At 50.4% G+C, this 22,985-nt stretch overlaps 1 protein-coding gene across 2 annotated transcripts in view; it reads left to right on the top strand.

Moving 5' to 3' along the window:
• Window positions 1–22,985, top strand: part of RXRB (retinoid X receptor beta) — a 149,591-nt gene that overhangs the window by 90,344 nt on the left and 36,262 nt on the right. For both annotated transcript variants that reach the window (XM_078641599.1, XM_078641600.1), the window contains exons 6-7: window positions 21,998–22,127; window positions 22,736–22,868. In XM_078641599.1, the coding sequence (XP_078497725.1) occupies window positions 21,998–22,127; window positions 22,736–22,868 (263 nt within the window). The remainder of the gene's footprint in view (window positions 1–21,997; window positions 22,128–22,735; window positions 22,869–22,985) is intronic.

Genomic DNA, 22,985 nt, shown 5'->3' with positions numbered 1-22,985 from the left:
GACCATAAGCCCCTCTTATGGCTAAATCAGATGAAGGGTGAAAACCCCAAACTACTTAGGTGGTCCATTTCCCTACAGGGGATGGATTTTACAGTGGAGCATAGACCTGGTACTGATCATGGCAATGCTGATGGGCTCTCCAGGTATTTCCACTTAGAGCAAGAAGACTCACCTGGTCAAGGTTAGCTTATTGTCCCAAAGTTTGGGGGGGGTCATGTAGGAGGGTAGGGTCTGCAATCCTATGATCACCCAGATTTTTGCTTTTTTTGCTTCACTGGTTTACGACTTTCCCTGGCTGTGGGCCTGCTAATCAGACCCACAGCCTAGCTGTTTTTGTACCCAGGTACTGAATTGGCACTGGGCCCTCTCCAAGTCCCTGTACCCAGGGCTGAGGTGCACCCAGAAGTCTCCCAGGGGCTGCAGCATGTATTATGCCACCCCTGGGCTGACTAACTAAATCAGACACAACTGGCTGCTTGACAGCTGGGGCAAAGTGGTGTACTCACCCTCTGCTGTAGATATAGTATTCCTATATCTAAACCTAAATGGGCACACAGATCTCCTATCAGTCACTCCTATGGCAGGCCTTGACAATCCTGAAGGCAGAGTGCTTGGAATCATGTGAGATAGTGCTCTGGCATGAGCTGAGCCTGTCTGCGGCTTTCGGGATCCATCCCTTAGCCGTTTCCATGATATCGCATACCATATACTCTTAAGTGCATTATAATCCTCGCGGTTATATGCCAACTCTGGTATCGCTTTATCAAAACATGTCGAGTAAGGTGTCATACGAATTGGAATACTAACCCCTCGCCAATTCTGGCGACGGGGTTAGCATCCCACCCTTCTAGAGGGACACGACATGTATGTAACCTGTAACCCCGGTTAAAGTCAGACAGAGCCTTAGCTCCACAAGATGGATGCTGCCACCGAGACACAAGTCTGCCCTCCTGCTGCTGGGAGTCCTCCCAGCCCAGGAGGCAAGGACAAAGGGTTTCCTGCCAGGGGCGGTGCCAGCACCGTCCCAGACAGGATTTTGTGTATCCTAGGTAGGCAGGGCTTTAGAGGAAGGTGACTGCAAGTGGCACCCCGGTGCTCACTGTGCATAGGCCGGCTGGAACCAGTTCCAGGGGCACTCCAGCCCCTGATCTGGGGAAAGCCCGCCAAAGGAGAGGGGTGTAACCACCTCCCTCCTAGTCCCACCCATAGGGCAGGACTTAGTCGCGTGCCAGCCCCTTTTTGCAGGATAGAGGTAGGAACTGGCTCCCTTCCAAATTAGATCAATCTTTGAATCCTGAACCGACCTTCTACACGAAGAACTCAAGACTCTTCTCAAGATTTCTCCCTTGTGACTAAGGAGTAGTCACCCTGCAGCAGCAGGCACCAACCAAGCATCGCGGTTTGTTGCCAGTCTCTCCTCCGGATCAAGACTGCTCCAGCACGACGAGAACCGGCTTCCCTGGCACCTCTGACCTCAACCTACATCATCAGCCCAGCTGTGATCCGTGGGTGCGACGAGACCTCGAGGGACCGGCCATCTTCAGAACTGCACGACGCTTGTCCAGCACGACCACCGAGTGACCCTCGACTGAGTGCTTTGGGGTAAGAGAAGCCCCGACCCTGAGCAGCTCCAGCACCGAAGTTCAGCCCCCCTGCATCCACGAGATCTGCGTGGGGCCCTTCTGCTCTTTGCTGCTCACCGCGTTGTCCAGGTCACTTGCCCGTTGGCTAGTGGCCCCCTCACGACGCTCCACGACGACAAACACCGCTGGTCTGGTTGCTCCAGACTGGCCCTTGCTTCCCTCCTTCAGAGAAGCACCCTGGACCCTCCTGGTCCACTCAAGGCGCCATTTTAGGTCCACCGCGTGGGCCTTGCATTTGCCAAGACTTGTTGCCCCAATCCTGGGTCCAGCGACGTCGACAGCAAGTACCTTCGTGGGACAGCTCGCACCTCCATCCTGGTCGCCGACAACGCCTCCTGGTCCGAGAGACTGCAGAGCCCAGCAGCGCCCACTCACCTGGCTGAGGTGACTTCGTCCGGTGCCATCCTGGTGCCCACCTAAATCACTGGCTAGTGAATCAGAACTTGGTCCCCTCTGCTTACAGGTTTCTTCTTCCCTGATCCAGGCTTGGATCACCACGAACTTCTTCACTGGCCGCCTGCCAGCAACTTCTTTCTTCATGCTCCTGGATCTTCAACGAGGGTTTCCGACGCAACTTGAACCCTATGCAGCCGCAGCCCCTGGGCTAGGTAAACTGAGTACTCCGGTGCTCCAGCATGGTCCAACACCCTAAGTGTTCGGATCCACCCTTGTTTTCGACCAACCTAGTCGGGTTCGCCCGAGAACAGTAACTTTGCAAGTGCTAGTATCCATAGACTTGTTCCCGCATTACACGTGAGAGTTCCCACTCTGCACACGGCGTCCCTAGGCCTCCTGCTTCTAATCTAAGGGTTCAGCATTGTAGGCCTAGCGTTTCTACAGTCTAGAAAAGTATTACTTACCTGCTAGTAACTTCGCATTCCACTTCTTGTGTATATGGTTTTTCGTGCCCCTCGGGCATTTGTGTAAATTGTGCGACTTTCAGTAATTCTTTAAGAGTTTTGTGGTGTGCTTAGCTCCCTGTCTCATAAAGAGCCAGGGTAGTCTTGTTATAAATAAATATACTTTATTTTTGATAACAACTTGTGTGGTGTCCTTTCACTTGGTGTTCAAGGGGTAATGTGATGGTAAAACAGCTGGCTTAACACGCCCTCTAGAGTCTTAGCCTTAGACTGCTCGTATCCATGCTACTAGGATAGCTGGTCTATAAGGTTGACTTACAACCAATCATCAATAAGGGTTGTTTGGACTGATACAGAGTGCTCACTAGAATAGTGAACATTATATATCAGGCCAACTTCTCACAGAAAACAACAAAGAAGAAACTAGGAGGTCTGTTAAATGAAGGAAAAGTGACCAAGAGAAATTGACACACACTACTATCACAACTAACGGTGAGGGTCCTTCAGTGATGAAAGAGTCCTATCAGCCCACCCATTTGGCGGAACCTCGTCATCTAGGACCTTATCAGCAGGTGCTCATATGGCCAAGCTCAATTGTACTTGCTTGGTGCCAACAGTTCCCATGCTGAAAGAAGATGAGTCCTCGCTGCGAGTGGTACTGATAGGGTGCAGTGCTCAAGAGAAAAGTGCGTGGTTAAAATGGCGGTCAAGGTAGAATTTTTTTTTTTTATTGGTATCTCCCTGGACGTCCGATTAAAACAGATGTGGCAACAGTGTGACAATATCACTGTCAAGTAAGCATCTAGGAATTAGGCCAACATGTTTCTGCCTTTCATGTATAGTTTTACAGGCATTCGTCAGGGCCAAGCTGTAAAATCGGCTACTGCAACATCTATTATGTTCTCTATATAGAAAAATTAATTAAGAAAACAAAACAAACTATATGGCGTGGTTGTGATGGTAAGTTAAGTCATGTGGCTAGATCAGCCACCCTACCGTCTCTGGTAAAACAACCATGCAGAGTACAATCCTTTCCTGCAAAGAAATGAGGAGAGAAAGAAAAGACTGATATTGCATACATTGTACAAACTTAGGTATCAAAAATGGTGTGGAGGTCAAATTCTCGTGGTATTATAACACTTCTAGCGACTGCTTTAGTGAGAGCCAGTCAGTACCCTGACTAAGAAAGAGTCAAAAATCAGATAATCTGAGAATTATTATGATATTTTAAAGAGAATAACAACTCACCCAGCACTGTGTGGGAGTCAAGCCTCACCTCACCCGGCAACGGCTCGGATAGAGAGGCCCCGCTCTGTGAGACATACGGAGAAAGACAATTTCAGCATTGACAAATGTCAAACTCAATGTATGTGCTGATTTGTAAAGAAAAACATAAAACTTGTTTTTTTAATATTTACTGGCTTCAAGTCCCAACTCTACGACGGCATAAAGAAGGTGAGTTCGCCCTCGACTGTGGTATCCGATATTTAATACCTCGGATCCAGAAATGCTGATAGATAGCAGCGTTATGGTAGAATTTATTGGCTAGCAATTTATCAAATTTCAAAAAGATACTCCTGGCCTAGTTGTAAAATCAGCCCAGGGGGGAGAGGGAGGGGAAGGGACATGCAGTGTTCTGCCACCTCCGTCTATTAAATGCTAGTTGTATGATGCTGGGAAAGTACTTCTCTCAGTCACCTATAACTGGAGATGTGATTAAAATAAAGGAAATATCCCCGCATGTACATAAATATCGGCACAAGGACTAGAGCTGCCAAAGGGATTATCTTACCTGTCCGTCGGTACCTCCGTGTGTGACCGGAACCGATGGGGAGGCGCCGACGGACAGGAAACCGGAAGCTTAAATACCCATGTCAATTGGATAATGCAATGCTGATGATCTGCACCTGCGAGACGGTGGAAGCGTCTAAGCAGCGCGCATCTGTCGTCGCATCGCACAACGTTAGAGAAGTGTCACTAACTCACTCACGCATGCGCATGGGAATCCGAGCTCGGAGACGTCATGCCCTGAAAACCCGACTAGCGCTGCTGCGCGCATGCGGCGGTGTGTAGAGAAACGCACACACTTTGGCGCATGCGCAGTGGACGTGTGAATACCACTCCGTATCTCAGTTGAGTGGAAAGAGAACACGCCTGCGAGGAGACAGAGACACTAATGAAGACAGTCTCGAACGAGCTGTGTATCTCGGCAACCAAGCACTGACTGCATAGTGGTCTAAAAAGACTATAACGTAGCTACAAAGTGGCTACTCAGTTGGGGAAATCAAGGCATCATGGTGATGGCTCTAAAACACTCCCCCATACAGCTGTTGTGAATCGAGTGAGTGCAAACTGGGGAGCTAGTGTGACCATTGGTGTCATATATACTCTAATCAGGCGTGTAACTGCCTAGTATAGTATTAAGTCCAGGATGTGTATACACTGTTTATCTGTGGATGAGTTATTGCAGATAATAGCCACCTTTACATAGAATAAAGCACCTTCAAAAAAACCATCAGAGATGATATATTATGAGATGTTCTCAGTGCAAAGTTCGTTATTGTGAACCTACTCTTAGTTAATACAGATAAGAGTGTGGAAGAAGTATTGTCTGCGTCCAGACCCTATGTCAAAGGGCTCCAGGTTTATGTATAAAGGTTCATCCGAACGTAAAAAAGGTAGTATATGGGATGAACCCTGGCAAAAAAGTGTGGTTCATCTGTAAATGAACTAGTTCAATATGGAATCAAGGCATTGCCATCAATGTTGTTGGATAGAGGTATTTCATAGTGAGATCCAAGGTATGTTGTCATTCAGACCCAGGACGTCTGTCTTGAGCTTGTAAATCCAACGTTGCTCTCTAAAGAATAAAAAGTGACACACATCCGTCACGTGTGGTGGAATAAATGGTCGCTCTAAAACAACCCATTTCATTTCATCAGCCTTGTGTTTTTGAGTCAGAAAATGGTTCGTAAGGCGGGTAGATTGTTGCACCGGATGGTGCTCTTATGCTCGCTTATACGAAGCTTGATCTTCCTGGTGGTGTGACCTATGTAAATCAGTTTACAGGGGCATGTTATCATGTAAATCAATTTATCTGAGTTACAGTTAGTGTGGGTGTTTAAGCGCCACAGTCTTTCTGTCCCTATATCTACTGTCAATGTTTTGCAGGTTTGGGGACAGACTGCACATCCTCCGCACAGGTAGTGACCTCGTACTGGTTCGGTATTCCACAGGGTATTTGTATCTTTCTTCAGGTGGTGTCTTGGCCTCGTGTGTACGAGTTTGTCTCGAATGTTAGAACCTCGTTTGAAGGCAAAGAGAGGACGCGGAATGTTCCCCATTGCTGTATTCAGTATCTTCCAATGTTTGAGGATGATTTTCTTCACTTCATTGGAGCGGGTATTGAACGTATGTACCATGGTTATACGATCAGTGGGTGTCTGTGTACTCTTGGGTTCTAACAGCCCCTCTCGATTATTGTTAGCTGCTCTTTTGCATGCACGCCGAACAAGATGGTTAGGGTAGTGTCGTTCTCTTAGCTGGACTGTCAGGTCTTTAGCATGCTGTTCGTACAAGGTCTTAGAGGAGCAGTTCCTCCTCACTCTTAAAAACTGGCCTACTGGGAGGTTGTCTCGGAGTGCCTGAGGATGGAAGCTTTGATAGGACAGCAAGGAGTTGCGTGACATGGGTTTGCGATAAAGTTCACTATGCAGGCCTCCTATTCCTGCCTGGATCAAGATGTCCAAAAATGGAAGTTCGGCATTACTTGAATCCATTGTGAACTTTAGGAATTGATTCCGTGAGTTGGCCATGTATGCTCGTATCCATGCTACTAGGATAGCTGGTCTATAAGGTTGACTTGCAACCAATCATCAATAAGGTTTGTTTGGACTGATACAGAGTGCTCACTAGAATAGTGAACATTATATATCAGGCCAACTTCTCACAGAGCCTTTAAGGAGGACTTCCTCTTTGAGACTCTGTCCTCTGCTCATTGCTTCATGCAGTGTCTGCCTATGCTAAAGGGGATACTCAAGCCAGCCCCTGATATCTTCACGGAGCCGGTTAAAGCCAGACATTACCACACGGGTTGATAAAAAAATGCAAGGCTTACCCTTCAGACCCCCTATATATTGTAATGTAATGTATGTAAGCTTGTAAAGCGCACTGTTACCTCGTTACGTGGCGTCCTGGCGCTGTATACCGCTGAGGGAACCCGTCCTGGCTTTCCCTGTGAGAGGGCACCCCCAAGGTGAAGCCAGGCATCCCCGGCGTTGCTGGGGCCGTTGTGGAGATTAAGCAAGCTATTGCCCAGAGTTGCAGAGTGGGACCCATGGTTAGCGTAGGCACCTAAGCGAGAATTATCGAGTCCGCGGACATTGACCCAAGACCCTGCCGCGTCGGGGATTGAACCCTGGTCCCGGGCCGACCTCTGCTTCAGGGTCTGCCGCTTCTAACCAGTGAGCCACACTTCTCCACATTTCTTAAGAGCAGGCTCCCACCAAATTCCCTAGTGGTTTATACTGCTCATAAGAAGGCGAATGCTCAGGGCACAGGCGATGCTCCTCCGCTGGACAAAGAGTAAATGAATGAAGGTGACTGGTAAACGAGCTGCGGCACAGTCTGCCAACCAAATCCATGGGTTTACTCTAGATATGACCAGAACCACAGGGATGAAAGCTCCTCCAACATCTCCTGAAGGAAAACCTTAAAAGGGAGGGAGGGGAGTTGGGAACAGATGGCAAACTGATTTCTAACTCCACCATCAGATGCGCCCTAAATGCTGCTGACACTTCTGCTTAGTGGAGTAAATTAAGTCCTCCCTTTGCAGGCATGCCTGGCTCTGTCTCTGGCTTCAAGCTGCACGTTCAACAGCATCTCCTTAACCTGCCCTTCGATGGAGAACATCTATTTGGGCCTCAGGTTGACTAGATGCTGGAGAAAATGCAAAGATGCAGAAACCGCAAGAACTGTGGGCGCTTTACAGAAGCCTTCACCTTTACACACTCCTTCCTCACGGGGGTTCTTTCGCTGCTCCACTTATTGCGGAGGCTCAGAAGACCACCTCTCCTGAAGCCTACGCGTCATTTCAGCACCAGCCTGCCCAAACAACTTCCACCATTGGCTACTTCAGAGGTGTCCATTTTGGAAATGGTACCAAAGGTAGGGGCAAAGGTAGCTCCACCAAGGTAGCCACCCCAGCCAAGCAATGGCTTTCCACTCCTTCCCCCTCCATCACACAACACGTGTCACGGGACGGCTGCTGACGTTCTTTGCTGACTTTCTTTCCTGCTTGGCAAAACGTCACCTCGGACCAGTGGGTATTAAACATCATCCAGCATTGTTACTGCCTAGATCTCACCTGCACACCGCCCAACATACCATCTTGCAGATATGCTCTCTCCCCGGAACACCAACGTCTGCTTCAGGAAGAGTTCCAAGCACTCCTCCTCAAGGGGGGGTCATTGAGCCTGTTCCACAACTCGCACAGGGGTGTATTCCCTATACTTCCTCATTCCCAAGAAGGACTGATCTTCGGGCCCCTCCCTACACGAGTCCATCTTATCAGAACACTCCATATTTTTTTGGGGGGTAAATATTTGTTTGAGGCATATGAGCTGCAGATTCTACACTTTGCATTAGATCGCCACCTGGTGTTGGGCTCAGATGATTGCATGTTGTTGTCGTCTTGGAAGAAGTCTTTGTAGTCACGAGATGGGTGACTTCTCCCTTGGACGATAGTGCTCATGGGCATCGTCTCCATCCTTAGATTGTTTTTTTTTTACACCTCTGGGTTCGGATACAACTTTTCCGCTCTGGTTCGAAAATCTACTTTTTAAAAACTTTGACACGCAAACACCTCTAAAACGAACTTTAAATTCAATATATATAGACTCGACCTCATTACTTCGATTCCAGTCGTCAACGCGGGCCGTTGGGCCTACCCACGTGGTGAGGCCTACAACTCATGGAAAGGACACCATTCAAGAAATGCATTGTGTGTGGAGCAAAATTTCCACACACCGACCATCACGAGGTGTGTAACCTGTGTTTATCACCTGAACACGACGAGTCCAGCTGCACAGCTTGTGCGTCCTTTCAGATCGGAGGGCCCGTTGACGCGACATGCAGAGATCCGCTCCGGAACCGGTGGAAATCTTAGAAGAAGGTCCATGTTTCCCCAAAGAAGATTCTGATGATCTCAGATCGTATCTGAGGCAGATGTGGAGTAGTGTGGCTCACTGGTTAGAGGCGGCAGGCCCGAGAGCAGAAATCGGCCCGGGACCAGGGTTCAATTCCCGTCGCGGCAGGGTCGTGGACCTTGGTCAGCTGACTCGATAATTCTCGCTTCGGTGCTTACTCTAATCAGGGGTTCCACTCGGCAACTCTGGGCATTAGCTTGCCTAATCTCCACAACGGCCCCACCAATTCCGGGGATGCCTGGCTCCACCTTGGGGACTCCCAGCAAGGGACCATCCCACAGGGAAAGCCAGGACGGGTTCCCCAGAGTTATACAGCGCCAGGAAACCTATGGACGGGTAGCAGTACGCTTTACAAGCTCAAAAACATTTACAAAAACATTTACATGACTCCATACCATCAGGTCAGCGCGTGAGTACGACTGCCCCTATCCTAGCCCCGACCCATAAACCAAAGGCTACGGTCAAAACTCCGCCTTCCGGGCCCAGTCGAGACCGAGACACTGCTTCGAAAGCCCTGCCATCGAGCCCGGCTCCGAAGAAAATATTAAAGCCTTCGTTAGCTCCATACTGAGCAAACCGCCCATGCCGATACTACCAGCTCCCTCTGCATCGAAACCGAAAGAAGTCCTGGTTCCGAAAAACACTCAGAAACCGCCGACTCCTAAAGACAAGACGGCACCGAAACCAATGAAGCCTGCTTCGACTTGAAAATCTTCGGTGCCGAAACCCACAAAGCCTGATTCCGATTCCTCTAAGCCCTCGAACCAGGCATCGGCTCCGAAAACAATACCTTCGGTGCCGAACAGTACGCCACAGGACTATACAATAACTCCTAAGGCTAAAGACAAGCGCAAACCAGGCCCGGAGCCGAAAAAATCAGTGCCGAAAGCAATTTCTCAAGAAGAGCTTTTTACACCTGATCCTTTGCAAAAAAGGATATACATAGATCCAGAAACAGGACATGTTTCCACCACACCACACAGGAAGAGGAAGTCAGATACAGCACCTACACCTCCAGTGCCTGTCAAGAAGGACTCACATCTCCTATGCACCTTTCTTCTCCTGTATCTCCGTCTCCTGCTCTCCCTTTAAACATTTCACCTCAAATTTCTCCTCCTCATTCTCCACAACATACACCACCACAGGATGCTGATGATCAGTATAGCATGGGGGGGAGGGAAAGACCCAGATTACCCTTTCTCCCTACCCAACAGGTTCACCAGACTGGGAGTATCCAAACCCACAGGATATACCAGACATTCCTGACCCACGTATATATATCCATCTAAATCTTCTCCTCCAGAAGACAATATTGGGTTTGGACACTTAATTAATAGGGCTGCCATCTATCACAATGTCACCATGCATTCAGATGAGGCAGAAGAATATTTTTTACTAGACACTTTTGAACAATCCCAAAAATCTGTGCAAATACTGCCAATGATTAAAGGAGTCATTAAGCACGCACCAGAAGTGTTTAAAGATCCTGTAAGAGCTAGAATCATAAACCCAAGGATAGAGAAAAAATACAGAATAGCTCCTGCGGATCCTGCTAACATTAAAGGACAGCTACCCTTAGACTCCCTAGTAGTTTCAAACGCTAGGAAAAGAGCAAATTCTCAAACATCAGGCGAAGCACCACCTCCTGATAAAGAATCAAAGATCATAGATTCTTAAGGGAAAAGAATAGCTGCCCAAGCTAGCAATACATGGAGCATAGCTAACACACAAGCCCTCCTCGCAAGAGACGACAGGACTCACTATGATCAGCTAGAGAAGCTCTTACAACATCTACCTGACCAATATAAGGCACAAGCAGATGACCTCATACAAGAGGGTAAACTTATCTCAAATGCCTTCATTAAATGTGCACTGTATGTAGCAGACACTGCATCCAGGGCAATAAACACCTGTGTCCTCCTTAGACGTCACACGGGGCTACGCATTTCAGGATTTAAGCAAGAGGCACAGACTACTATCTTAAATCAACCATTCAACCAACAACAATTGTTTAGTCCAGAAGTAGATACAGCTCTTGACAAAATGAAAAAAGACACGGACACAGCCAAGTCTATGGGAGCTCTGCAGTCTACCCAAGCGAGATGCTCCTTTCGTCGTTCCTTCTACAGAGGAGGCTCCAAACAAGCTGGTTTGTGGCAAGTTGTCGGCATTACCATTTCAGTGTTGCCCTTCAGGGTCACCACCGCACCCAGTCTCTTTACAAAATGCCTTACAGTAGTCGCTGCACATCTGCGAAGACCAGACATCCATGTATTTCCATACAAGGATGTTTGGCTGATAAAGAGCGCAACGTGACTACAGTGTCGTGCGCACACTCCAGTCACGACCGACCTACTTACACAAATTGGCTTCACCAACAATTCTGTAAAGTCGCATCTCCAGCCTCTTCAAGTTCAACCGTATCTGGGAGCTATCCTCAATGTAGAGGTTGGCAAGACATGTCCCATTGTGGCAAGACTGCAGTCTTTCCAAGCGTTGTTGCCTCTTTTTCAGCCATATCTAGAGGTCACAGTAAGGACAGACATGCGCCCGTTAGGGATTATGACCTCCTGCATCGCCGTAGTACCCCATGCAAGATTGCACATGCGTCCAATGCAGGATCGCTCCTCAACTTGGCAGTAGTTTCAAAAGGAGGTTTATTGGGAAAATCTAGTGTTGATCAGTCCCCGCACCTATCACTCTGCAGTGGTGCAACACCAACAACTTGCTACGGGGTGACCCTTTCTCAACCCAGTTCAGCAGATCACTGTCACAACGGACATATCCCTCAGTGGGTGTGAGGCACACTTACCAAATCTGACTGCCCAGGACCAGTGGGGTCCCACTCAGAGACCTCCACATCAACTGTCAGTAACAGCTAGCTGTCCATCTAGCACTCAAGGCCTTCCTTCCCCACATAGTGGGCAAGGTAGTCCTTGTACGGACTGACATGACAGCCAGGTACTACATTCAGAAGCACCTGGGCAAGCGCTCCCCTCGGCTTTCTTAGTTAGCTCAGTCCATCTGGCAATGGGCTCTTCACCACAGGATCCACCTGCTGGCGGAATCCCTCCCAGGAGTTGACATGACTTTGCCGAACTTCTCAGCAGGAAGTGTCCGCAAGTCCTTGAGTGAGAACGGCACCCCACAGTCCTTATTAGCTACTTCCAGTAGGGGTTTTCCTACGCGATCCTCTTCAATACAGTAGAAATGCAAGATCTCTAAACTTTGCCTCCAGATTCCCACAGTCCATGGGCAATGCACTATGGATGAACTGGTCAGGGATATTTGCCTGTGCTTTTCCACCTGCCTCCCTCATTCCATTCCTGATTTGGAAGCCTAGGCAGACCTCCCTCACCCTCATCTTAGTGGCTCCCAGCTGAGCCAGACAACCATTATTTACCACTTTCCTCGAGCTTTCAGTGATTGCGCATAAGAGGTTCCCCAACAGGCCAGACCTACTCGCGCAGAGCCATGGAGAAATCAGACCTCCCAGCCCCAAGAGTCTGGACCTAACTATTTGGCTCCTGAGGTCTTATAATCGGACTCTCTTAATCTACCCCCAGAATCCATGAACATGCTTGAAGAAGCGTGCCAGCCAGCACCATCTACTCGTGCCTGCTATTCTGCCAAATGAAAATTTTGTTTGTTGCTGTCTCTCAAACCATATTGACCCCCTGAAGGCCACAGTTCAGAACATCCTTTGTTACTACCTTAACCTTCAAATGTGTGGTCTAGCTTTAAACTCCATTTGGCTACACCTGACAGCTGTGGCTCGTCAGCAGCAGACTCTACTATGGCAACACACACTACTCTTAACACCACCCAGAAACTCCAGAAAAAAACTGCAGACCGTCCAGAACACCTCCGCCAAACTCATCCTGAACATCCCACCACATCACAACCACATCTGGCAACCTTTGACCTTCTCTGGCTACCTGTCAGCAAGAGAATCACCTTCATGCCTCTCGCGCACACCAGAAAAGTCCTCCACAATGCCGGGCCTACATACCTCCCTCAACCGCCACATCTCCTTCTACACTCCCACCAGACATGTCCGCTCCTCCCAACTGGCCCTTGCACCCATCCCACGGATCTGCAAGACCAAAGCTGGAAGAATATCCTTCTCCTACCTCAAGAACCGGCTCTTCGATTGAACTGCAGACACAGCCATCACCCCCCCCCGTCGCCTTTCCAGAGCCGAGACCCGCACGGGTGAGTAGTCGCCCTTTATAAGAATACTGACCGACTGTTCAGTAAAAAAGAAGACTCCTCCCTGTAAAGATTGAAAAACAGCCAGTCTACAGAACATTCGCAGAACCGTATCTCACTGGCCAAACATTTCCACACAATGCCATTTTTTATTGGGCAACCCTTATAATAGTGACAGCTGTCCGAACCAGTCCGGACCTCACAACAGTTCTTAAAGAGCAATTTTTTTGGGTGAGAAGTGGACCAAAGAGATGCCAGCAGCAGCCCCAGTTTCTCCCATTTTTCACTGGATCTGCTGCCTGAAAACCACCTTCATTCTTCTCTCCTCCTCCCCTCCACCAGGTTCCTGTAGTGGTGGATCCCCAAAATCACCACCAGTTAGAACAGGGATTGCTGGGTGTTCCAGCTTTATCCCTAGGGTCTCCGCCCTTTCCTTTGTTTTTTTCAAGGTAATTCTCGCTTCTAGAGCTCCTCTTATTAGAGGACCGAGTGGGATCGTCATATCGAAGTGACTGACTAGAGGATCTCCAGCTTGCGAAGTATTTGTGTTGGAACTCTTCACAACAGTCCTGTAGAGCGAGCTGTGAATGGTTCCATGTAGGACACCTTCAGGCTCATCTTCTCATAAGGTCTACTCTGTGCATTCCAGCGATCCCGCTCCTTTAGTAGGTCCTGCAAAAGGTGTGAGAAGATTAATCACAAGTGATTCTCAGCATCCCATATTGAGCAGGGAGGATTTGCCATTTTTATCCCACTTCCCCTTCAAACGTAATAGATCTGCTTTCAGAGCAGAAGGGTCAATGTTCCACTTCAGTCCTCGGATGCTTCGTCTGCATGCCTGGAGATTGAGCAGTTGACCTTCTGCTTGCCATCAGATGAAGCAGTCACCATCTTGGCTGCCAGAAAAAGATGCTACCAAGTCTGTTTAGGCATGCTGCCCACCTAAATTAAGTCTGTGGTGCAAGTCTGCGGTCTTGAACCCCCTTGAGGCTTGCCTTTCTGATATTCTGTGCTTTGAGCTTTCAGTTACAGTGACCATTACTAGCTGGCATTTCTGCACACTTTACATGCTTAAATCAGCTTCCACTGCACTTATCAAAAATTTGTTCCTGTGACTCCTATTTGGTATTCAGCAATTTGGTGTTCTCTGCGTACTTTTCTGTGAAGTTTATTCTCTTGCGATTAAGGGCCCTAGTTATGGATGCTTTGCCACAGCAGCCTTGGATGGCTTAGTGCCGATTAACCAATTATCAGTTCCACCTCCCAGAATTCACTGAAGTTGTGGATTCCGCAGTGAAAAGTATCCACAGAAGAAAAGATCTGAAAGAGATAGTTAGTGATAGATTCCTTACCTTAGAATATCCCCAGGCGTCAGACTGGATCCAAAATTTTTTGCGTAGCAGTACCCCTGCGCGTCGGTAGGTGTCGTCTGCGGCTCCGCGTTCGTCGTCGGCGTCGTAGGCGCCGTGATGATGTCGTCGGATTACTTAGACGCCGCCTCCGCGTGCTGACGTCAATTCTTCTTTTGTCCACGCCAGCAGCGCAGATCCGGAAAAAGTGGTACCTTAGTCCTTTTTTTACTAAAACTTTTTTGTTCCTTTTTGATCATTCTTTCGAGTCTTCCACTCCGAACGGTGCCGGTAGGGATGCCAGGTTTCAAGCCTTGTGAGGATTGCGAACGACTGATGTCGGTCACGGACTCTCACCGTCAGTGTCTCCACTGTCTCGGCGTCGATCATGACGACAAGACCTGCTCCGACTGCCGGGCCCTAACCTCGAAAGCTATGCGGGAACGGTCCTGCAAGCGACTCGAGCTCCGGCAGTCGGCCCTGCGCCGTGAAAGGTCCCGGTCCAGACGGAGGTCGCGGGAGCGCAGCCACCATAGCTCCGGGAGTCGACATCACTCCTCAGGGTCAAAGTCGTCCGGTAAGCACAAGAAGTCGAAGAGACGTCATCGCTCTTCCGACTCCCCCAACGTTCGCGCGACGCTGCCGGGGGCTCGGGTGACACCGCCCACGCGGCTCCGTCTGCGTCGAGGGCGTCGCCTCCGGCCTCATACCCTCCGGTCCCTGGGCCACGCGCGACGCCAAAGATCGAACGTTTCCTCATGGCCATGAGGTCTCTCACTCCTCCGACGGGCTCCGCGGCGCCTTCGGGCCCAGCGGACTCGTCTGGGGGCCCTAGCGGGTCGGGGGCTTCGGCCCCGACGCCGTCGGGTGCTTCGGCTCCGCCGGCGCCTTCGGGCTCGGCCCCGCTGGATCCGCTTCTGGATCCGGGTCGTCGCCGGTTGACCTAATGACCTCACCGGCCCCTCAGGTGTCACCTCTGGCGCCGGCTTCGGGCGGCGCCGTCCCCGATGTCTCCCTCGATCCGGTTCCGACGTCGATTGGAGAGTTCTACTTCAATGAACCGGCCCCATCATTTGACACCCCTGAGTACCAGGAGATGGGTGATGAGGACAATTGGGAGGGGTCTGAGGACCCTCTGACACGGGAGTATCAGTCCCAGGAGGACTGGACAGGTGGACTTGGGGATGCCAGTGGTCTGGACACCTCGCCAGACACTGGTTTTGTCTCACCTCCTACCGTGGCTACGGAGGAGGGGGCAACCTACAGTGTGGTGCTGACGCGGGCGGCCAAGGCCTTGAACTCACCGTTGCGGCCGTGAGGACTAACCTCCTCACTGAGGTCCTTACGCCGCAGTCAAGCTCGGCTGAGCCTCTTCTGCCGTTTAATGAGGCCTTGACCGACGTTCTTTTGGGCACTTGGTCCAAGCCCGCAACAGGTTCGCCTGTAGATAGGAACGTGGCCAGACGCCACCGCCCGGCCCCGGGCGACCCTTGTTTCCTGTCCACCCTCCCCACCCCTGAGAGCCTGGTGATCCAGGCCTCCGATTCCCAGTCCACATTCCCGTCTGCTCTGCCTGACAGGGAATCCAAGAGGTATGAGCAATACGTCAAAAAAGTATTCTCCTCCCTGAGTCTGGGACTGCGGTCTTCCAACACCGCATGCCTCTTGGGCCGCTACACCCACTCTCTGTGGTATACGGTCGCGGAAGTGCTGCCAGAATGCCCGTTGGAGGTACGGGCTAAACTCGGCCAGGCCCTTGTGGAAGGCCGGGATGCAGCACGATATTCTATCCGGTGTGGGCTGGATACCACCGACTCACTGGGCAGAGCGATGGCATCGACGGTGGCGATTCGTCGCCACGCCTGGTTGAGGTCCGCCAACTTCTCAGCTGATGTCCAGAATACTCTCATGGACATGCCGTTTGATGGCCGTCGCCTTTTTGGCGACAAGTCAGACCATGTGCTTGAGCGCTTTAAGGACCCCAGGGCTATGGCCGGGTCCTTGGGCCTCTCGGCCCTGCGCCAGCAAACGGGTGCCTTTCGCGGCCAAGGAAGGGGCGCCCCCACACGTGCTGCCAGCCACGCACCGCAGACTAACATCCAACGCGGTGGCGGCCGTGGAAACCGCCGTGGAGGCGGTCGGGGACAACGGCGAGGTCAGTCCACACCTTCCCCCGCAGCATCCGCCTCAAAACCCTCCTAGTCCGTGCTTTCAGGCCCATGTGACGCCAGTGGGGGGCAGGGTTCGTCATGACCTCTTCCACTGGCGCACTGTCACGTCGGACAGGTGGGTGCTGCAAATCGTCCGAAGGGGCTACTCCCTCCTCTTCGAGGCGGCCCCTTCAGCCATGCCACCGCAATACCACTGCGTATCGGGGGATCATTTGCGACTTTTGCAGGAGGAAGTTACGGCCCTCTTGGCCAAGGGGGCCATCGAGCGCGTTCCTGGGCCAGAAGTAGGGTGTGGTTGCTACTCCCACTACTTTCTGGTACCCAAGAAGGGCAAAGGGGGCCTACGCCCTATCTTGGACCTACGGAACGTCGACGGCTTCCTCCGGGAGGAGAAGTTCAAAATGCTGACACTGGCTCAGGTCTTAGCTGCCCTGGACCCAGGAGACTGGATGGTAGCGTTGGACTTGCAGGACGCTTATTTCCACATCCCCGTCCTGCAGGCCCACCGGCGTTACCTGCGGTTCATGGTAGACCACGAGCACTTTCAGTTTACCGTGCTCCCCTTCGGCCTTACCAGCGCCCCACGGGTGTTCACGAAGGTGATGGCGGTGGTCACAGCTCATCTGCGCAGGTTAGGGGTTTCAGTCTTCCCCTACCTCGACTACTGGTTGTTGAAGGCTGGCTCACCCCAAACAGTCGTCAGCAACCTCCAGACGACGGCAGACCTCCTGCACTTGCTGGGGTTTTCCATCAATGTGCCGAAGTCACACCTGTGCCCCTCTCAAAAGCTCCTCTTTATCGGAGCGGTTCTCGACACGGCGCAGTTCCGGGTTTATCCTCCCGAACAGCGGGTTCGGGACATTCAGGCTCTGATTCCACTCTTTCAGCCTTTGTCCCGGGTCTCGGTCAGGTTGACTCTACGGCTTCTGGGGCTGATGGCCTCCTGCATCCTTCTGGTGCATCACGCCCGGTGGCGGATGCGGGCTCTGCAGTGGGACCTGAAGTTCCAGTGGGCCCAGCATCAGGGCAACCTATCCGACCATGTCCTGATCTCGGAGGGTTACAACAGTTGAGTCCAGGGTTTTTCTAAAGGAGGGAAATACCAGGCGCACTGTTCACGTTAGTAATAAGTAAAGTAAAATATAACATAAGGGTGCAAACAGGTAAGGGGAAAAAAGACCCTAAACCCCTCAAATAGTGTGTGTGAAACACACACCAAACCAATAACAGCAAAACCTGTTGCACACCAATGAAAACAGTACAAACCGATGTCTCAATGGACATATAAAAGTTCAGTAATCCTTTGCTGTAGAAGAAAGAAGACGAAGGATAGTACGGCTCCTCTTTTATTGTTGTGGATAGCCAGCCATGGAGTGCTGATCACGAAAAGTGGTAGTGTGGCAGTAAGTACTTATATAGTGCCGGTAAAAGAAAGTGTTAACCTGACTTATAAGAATGTCAGTGTAGCGACACCTGGAAAGAGAAAGAATGGAGACAAGGGGGGCCCAAAGTGAGAGGGATATGATTACGCCAGGTAAGTGGCAGTAAATATACGAGAAAACTCCCAGAAAAGTGAAAAGAAATGAAAAAGTTGCTTGGTTAAGGCTCAGAAAAAATTGTGCGCTTCCTACCTGTAGTTGAGAGGTACAATGCCACAGGTCTATAGCGTTACCAGAGAGAAGGAAAAAAGGGGGAAAATGAGATGCTGGGTCTGGGGAGTAGAGATTGCCTACAATCATGTAGGGTCTTCAAAAAGAAGAACCCATGTGAAAATGTACCCGATAAGTACTAGAGTACATTAGTAGTGGCTTATCATGAACTTTAGTACTTATCGGGTACATTTTCACATGGGTTCTTCTTTTTGAAGACCCTACATGATTGTAGGCAATCTCTACTCCCCAGACCCAGCATCTCATTTTCCCCCTTTTTTCCTTCTCTCTGGTAACGCTATAGACCTGTGGCATTGTACCTCTCAACTACAGGTAGGAAGCGCACAATTTTTTCTGAGCCTTAACCGAGCAACTTTTTCATTTCTTTTCACTTTTCTGGGAGTTTTCTCGTATATTTACTGCCACTTACCTGGCGTAATCATATCCCTCTCACTTTGGGCCCCCCTTGTCTCCATTCTTTCTCTTTCCAGGTGTCGCTACACTGATCTCGGAGGGCACTGCGAGACAGCTGCAGTGGTGGCTCACGGACCGCGATTGGGTCAGCGGCAGATCCCTCTCCCTTCCCCAACCGGAGCACGTGGTTGTGACGGACGTGTCCCTCCAGGGCTGGGGAGGCCACATGGGAGAGGCGGAGATCAGAGGCCTCTGGTCTCCGGCGGAGTCCCGGCTCCATATCAACCTTTTGGAGCTGTGGGTGATTCGTCTAGCACTGAAGGCATTCCTCCCCTCTGTTCGGTCGAGTTTAGTGCTGGTGTTCACAGACAACACCACCGCCATGTGGTAATGCAACAAACAGGGCGAGGTGGGGTCGTGGACCCTTCGCCAGGAGGCTCTGCGCCTCTGGCAGTGGCTGGAACATCAGGACTTGACCCAGGTGGTTCAACACCTGGCAGGTTCTCTGAACGCCAGGGCGGACGAACTCAGCCGTCGGTGCATGATGGATCACGAATGGCGTCTGAACTTGGACGTGGCGCAAGGCCTCTTTCAGCAGTGGGGAGAGCCTTGGTTAGATCTGTTCGCCACCGAAGAGAACGCGCAATGTCATCAGTTCTGCGCGTTGGAATTTCCAAGGCGGCACTCGCTCGGAGACGCTTTTCGTCGCGAGTGGAGTTGCGGGCTATTGTAAGCCTTTCCGCCTATACCACTTCTGCCCAGATTGCTGAAGAAGATCAACCGCGACCGGGCCCAAGTCATCCATGTGGCTCCGGACTGGGCACGAAGGTACTGGTATCCAGAGCTACTCAGTATGTCAGTCGATCCCCCGATTCGTCTGCCTCTTCAGGAGAACCTTCTGTCGCAGGGAACGGTCCTCCACCCGAACCTGTCCAGTCTCCACCTCCATGCTTGGAGATTGAGCGGCGACAGTCGAGGCCATTTGACTTGCCTCCTGAAGTTTGTAATGTCATTCTGGCAGCCAGGCGTCCCTCCACAATGTCGGTATACGCCTGCAGGTGGAACAAATTTGTGGCATGGTGCACAGCAAAGGATGTGGATCCTCTTGCTGCCCCTCTTTCTGAGGTTCTTCTCTTCCTTCTTTCTCTTGCCCAGCAGGGCTCTGCTCTGGGCACTATCAAGGGCTACCTTTCTGCCCTTTCAGCCTTTCTAAGGCTGCCTGATCAACCTTCTTTGTTCAAGTCCCCTATTGTAACTCGTTTTCTGAAGGGCATCACACACATATTCCCTCCTGTTCCGTTTGTGATGCCTCAGTGGGACTTGAACCTTGTTCTTACGTTTCTGATGTGCGCTCCCTTTGAGCCACTCCACAACTGTCCTCTCCGCCTTCTTACTCTGAAGACTGCTTTCCTGGTTGCCATCACCTCTGCCAGGAGAGTGAGCTCCATGCTCTTTCATGTACACCCCCTTTCCTTTCTGTCCATCCGGACAAGGTTGTGTTGCGTACTAAGCATTCTTTCCTGCCCAAGGTTGTCACGGCCTTCCATATCGGGCAGTCTATAACCTTGCCCACCTTCTTTCCGCCACCGCATCCCTCTAAAGAGGAAGAGCGGCTCCACCGTCTGGACCCAAAACGTGCGTTTTCATTCTACTTGGATCGCACACTCCAGTTCCGGGTGGATGACCAACTCTTTGTTGGTTACGTGGGCGCTAAGAAGGGGCAGGCGGTGCACAAGAGGACCATCTCTCGGTGGATCATCTTGTGCATCCAGGCGTGTTACTCCTTGGCTAAGAAGGAACCCCCTGTTGGGCTGAGGGCTCATTCCACTCGGGCCACGGCGACTACAACTGCCTTAGGCCGAGGAGTGCCCTTGCAGGACATTTGTCAGGCAGCTATGTGGGCCTCGCTGCACACGTTTGCAAGACACTACTGCCTGGACAGCCAAGTCTGGAGGGATGGCTTCTTTGGCCGTTCCGTCCTCCAGGACTTTCTGGTGTGATTATTGGTTCGCAGACCCACCACCGGGGTTGGTATTGCTGGGGTATCTATTCTATGGTAAGGAATCTATCACTAACGTGTCTCTTTCAGATGCACAAGTTACTACTTGTGTAACGATATATCTGTAAGAGACATTAGTTAGTGATAGATTCCTTACAGACCCACCCATCCTCCCCGTTCTGCGAACCGATATCTAGTGTTAAGGTCATCCCTTTCAGGGCCCTAGTTTCAATGGCACCAGTGTTGGTTTTTAACATGGCTCTGCGTTTCTAGTGCGGAAAAGCTGTGTCTAAGAACTGACGTCAGCACGCGGAGGCGTTGTCGAAGTACTCCGACGTCATCACGGCGCCGACGACGGATGCGGTGCCGCAGACGACGCCTACCGACTCGCAAGGGTACTGCTACGCAAAAAAATTGCGGATCCAGTCTGACGTCTGGGGATATTCTAAGGTAAGGAATCTATCACAAACTAATGTCTCTTACAGATATATCGTTACACAAGTAGTAACTTGTGCGTTACTTGCATCAATTTAAATTTTTCTGATGAATAGTGTTTTTCCTGTAGATTTCTCACTGCCTTTTCTTCTTAGTTGTGAGATGGTGCAGTCCTTACTTGGATAATAAGGCATACAATGATCTCACTTATGTTATCGCTATGTTCTCGTAAGTCCTCTCTTTGCCATATATAACCTAAAGTAATCCAGCCTGTGGTGGACGGCTTTGCAGGGTGCCGTCTGGCAGGACTGGAGATTTATTGCTGCGGAAAAACAGTTTCAGATTCAATCTGGAGACTGTTGGCTATTCATAAGGTGAGGAATCTGTGGGAAGAAGTAGTATCTACCAGAAATATCCTTACTGAAAGTAACTTTTTCTTTTCAGGTATAGGAACGTGAGACTTGCGGAGAAATAAGTCATCAAAGGCAGATAGTAGAGAGCAGCTTTGTGGGGGTGAACAACCCCTCAAATATGCTTAGAGGGGGAGCTGAGGGCTGTCTTGTTCTAGATTCCACCAAACTTGCATCTGCACTCCACACAGGCGAAACATTGTTCCTCCCCCTTACCTGGCAAATGAGTTTAGTGGAAGAATGTGTGCTTGAGGTGTCAACTGGTTTTGACTTGGGTTAACGTATTCAGCATGGCCAGATCAGCACAGGTTTTCAGGAAAAGCATGTAATCTACATTTAGACGTACTGAATGTAAATGGATCTATTTTTTATAGTCTGTGGTTATCCTGAAACCTGGCATTGATCAGCCCTCCTGGACATACGTTATTCATCTCTACTGTTGACTAATCTCCAGAAGTAGGTTGGTGGGGGTAAAGCTGAGGTTAAAATGCTACCAAGAGTGCGAAGGGGTTGAAGCAACATGTTGAGAGTTGCCCATGTAACTGCCTCATTTGGTCTTGGTGCTGGGGGATGTGGGGGGAGAGAGGGGTGTTCCTGTCGGTGATGTGTAATGTTTGGCATCTGACCTTGTTTCCATCTTTGTCCTCAGCCCAATGACCCAGTGACTAACATCTGCCAGGCAGCCGACAAGCAGCTCTTCACCCTGGTGGAGTGGGCCAAACGCATCCCTCATTTCTCTGAGCTTCCCCTAGACGACCAGGTCATCTTGTTGCGAGCTGGTGAGTCTCTCTTCATCCAAGCCTCTCTCCATGTGCTCCTATTCCTTGGCAGCCTATCGGTGGAAGTGTATGCCCCCTTCAAACCATTGCTGGTGGCAGTCTATGTTCCTCTGAGAACCACGCCAGGGATATTGTGTAACTCACTCCTATCGCCTAATACGTATTGGAGGCTGTCAGTGACCCCTCTCAACCGCCTGAAGGTGACCCTCATCCCACAGAGCCCATCTCGTGGCAGCATTTGAACCCTCCAGCCCACAATTAGTATTAGTCTTTGCTTCTTTCAGCCCTCGCTTTTGGCAGTCTGTCATTCTGTGGGATCTCCTTGGTAACACAGTTCTCCATCATTTCACGTCTGTAACAGGGTTCATGCGTTCCCTCGTCTGTAAAACTGTGCTACCCTGGTTTCCATATGTAACACTGGGATTACTTTGGTAGACTGTGCTCTTTTGGAAACTCCTGTCAATCTATCCTTTGCGTCCAAGAATGAGTCTTCCCTCATCTATGTTGCTCTCCTGTATCTTTTTAGGTCGTCTCTTAACAGTTTGCTTATTTTGTGGCTCTTTCCCTTTTGTCCTGCATCTACTGACCCCACGCTTCCATGTCTGCAGGTTGGAATGAGCTCCTCATTGCCTCTTTCTCACATCGTTCCATCTCTGTGAAGGACGGGATCCTGCTGGCGACTGGCCTCCACGTCCACCGCAACAGTGCGCACAGCGCAGGGGTGGGGGCCATCTTCGACAGGTAAGGGCTCTGCAGTCTGGTTGTCTTCATCCCAGATCCATGTTCGGTATCTTTTCTCTGTATTTACATTCCTTTAGTTTAATGTGCATTTGGACACTTTGCAAGGTTGGCCTATTC

This window comes from Lissotriton helveticus, chromosome 5_1, assembly GCF_964261635.1.
Source record: "Lissotriton helveticus chromosome 5_1, aLisHel1.1, whole genome shotgun sequence".
Lineage (NCBI taxonomy): Eukaryota > Metazoa > Chordata > Amphibia > Caudata > Salamandridae > Lissotriton > Lissotriton helveticus.
Note: the sequence above shows the minus strand (reverse complement) of the source record. Positions and strands in the feature narration are given on the sequence as shown.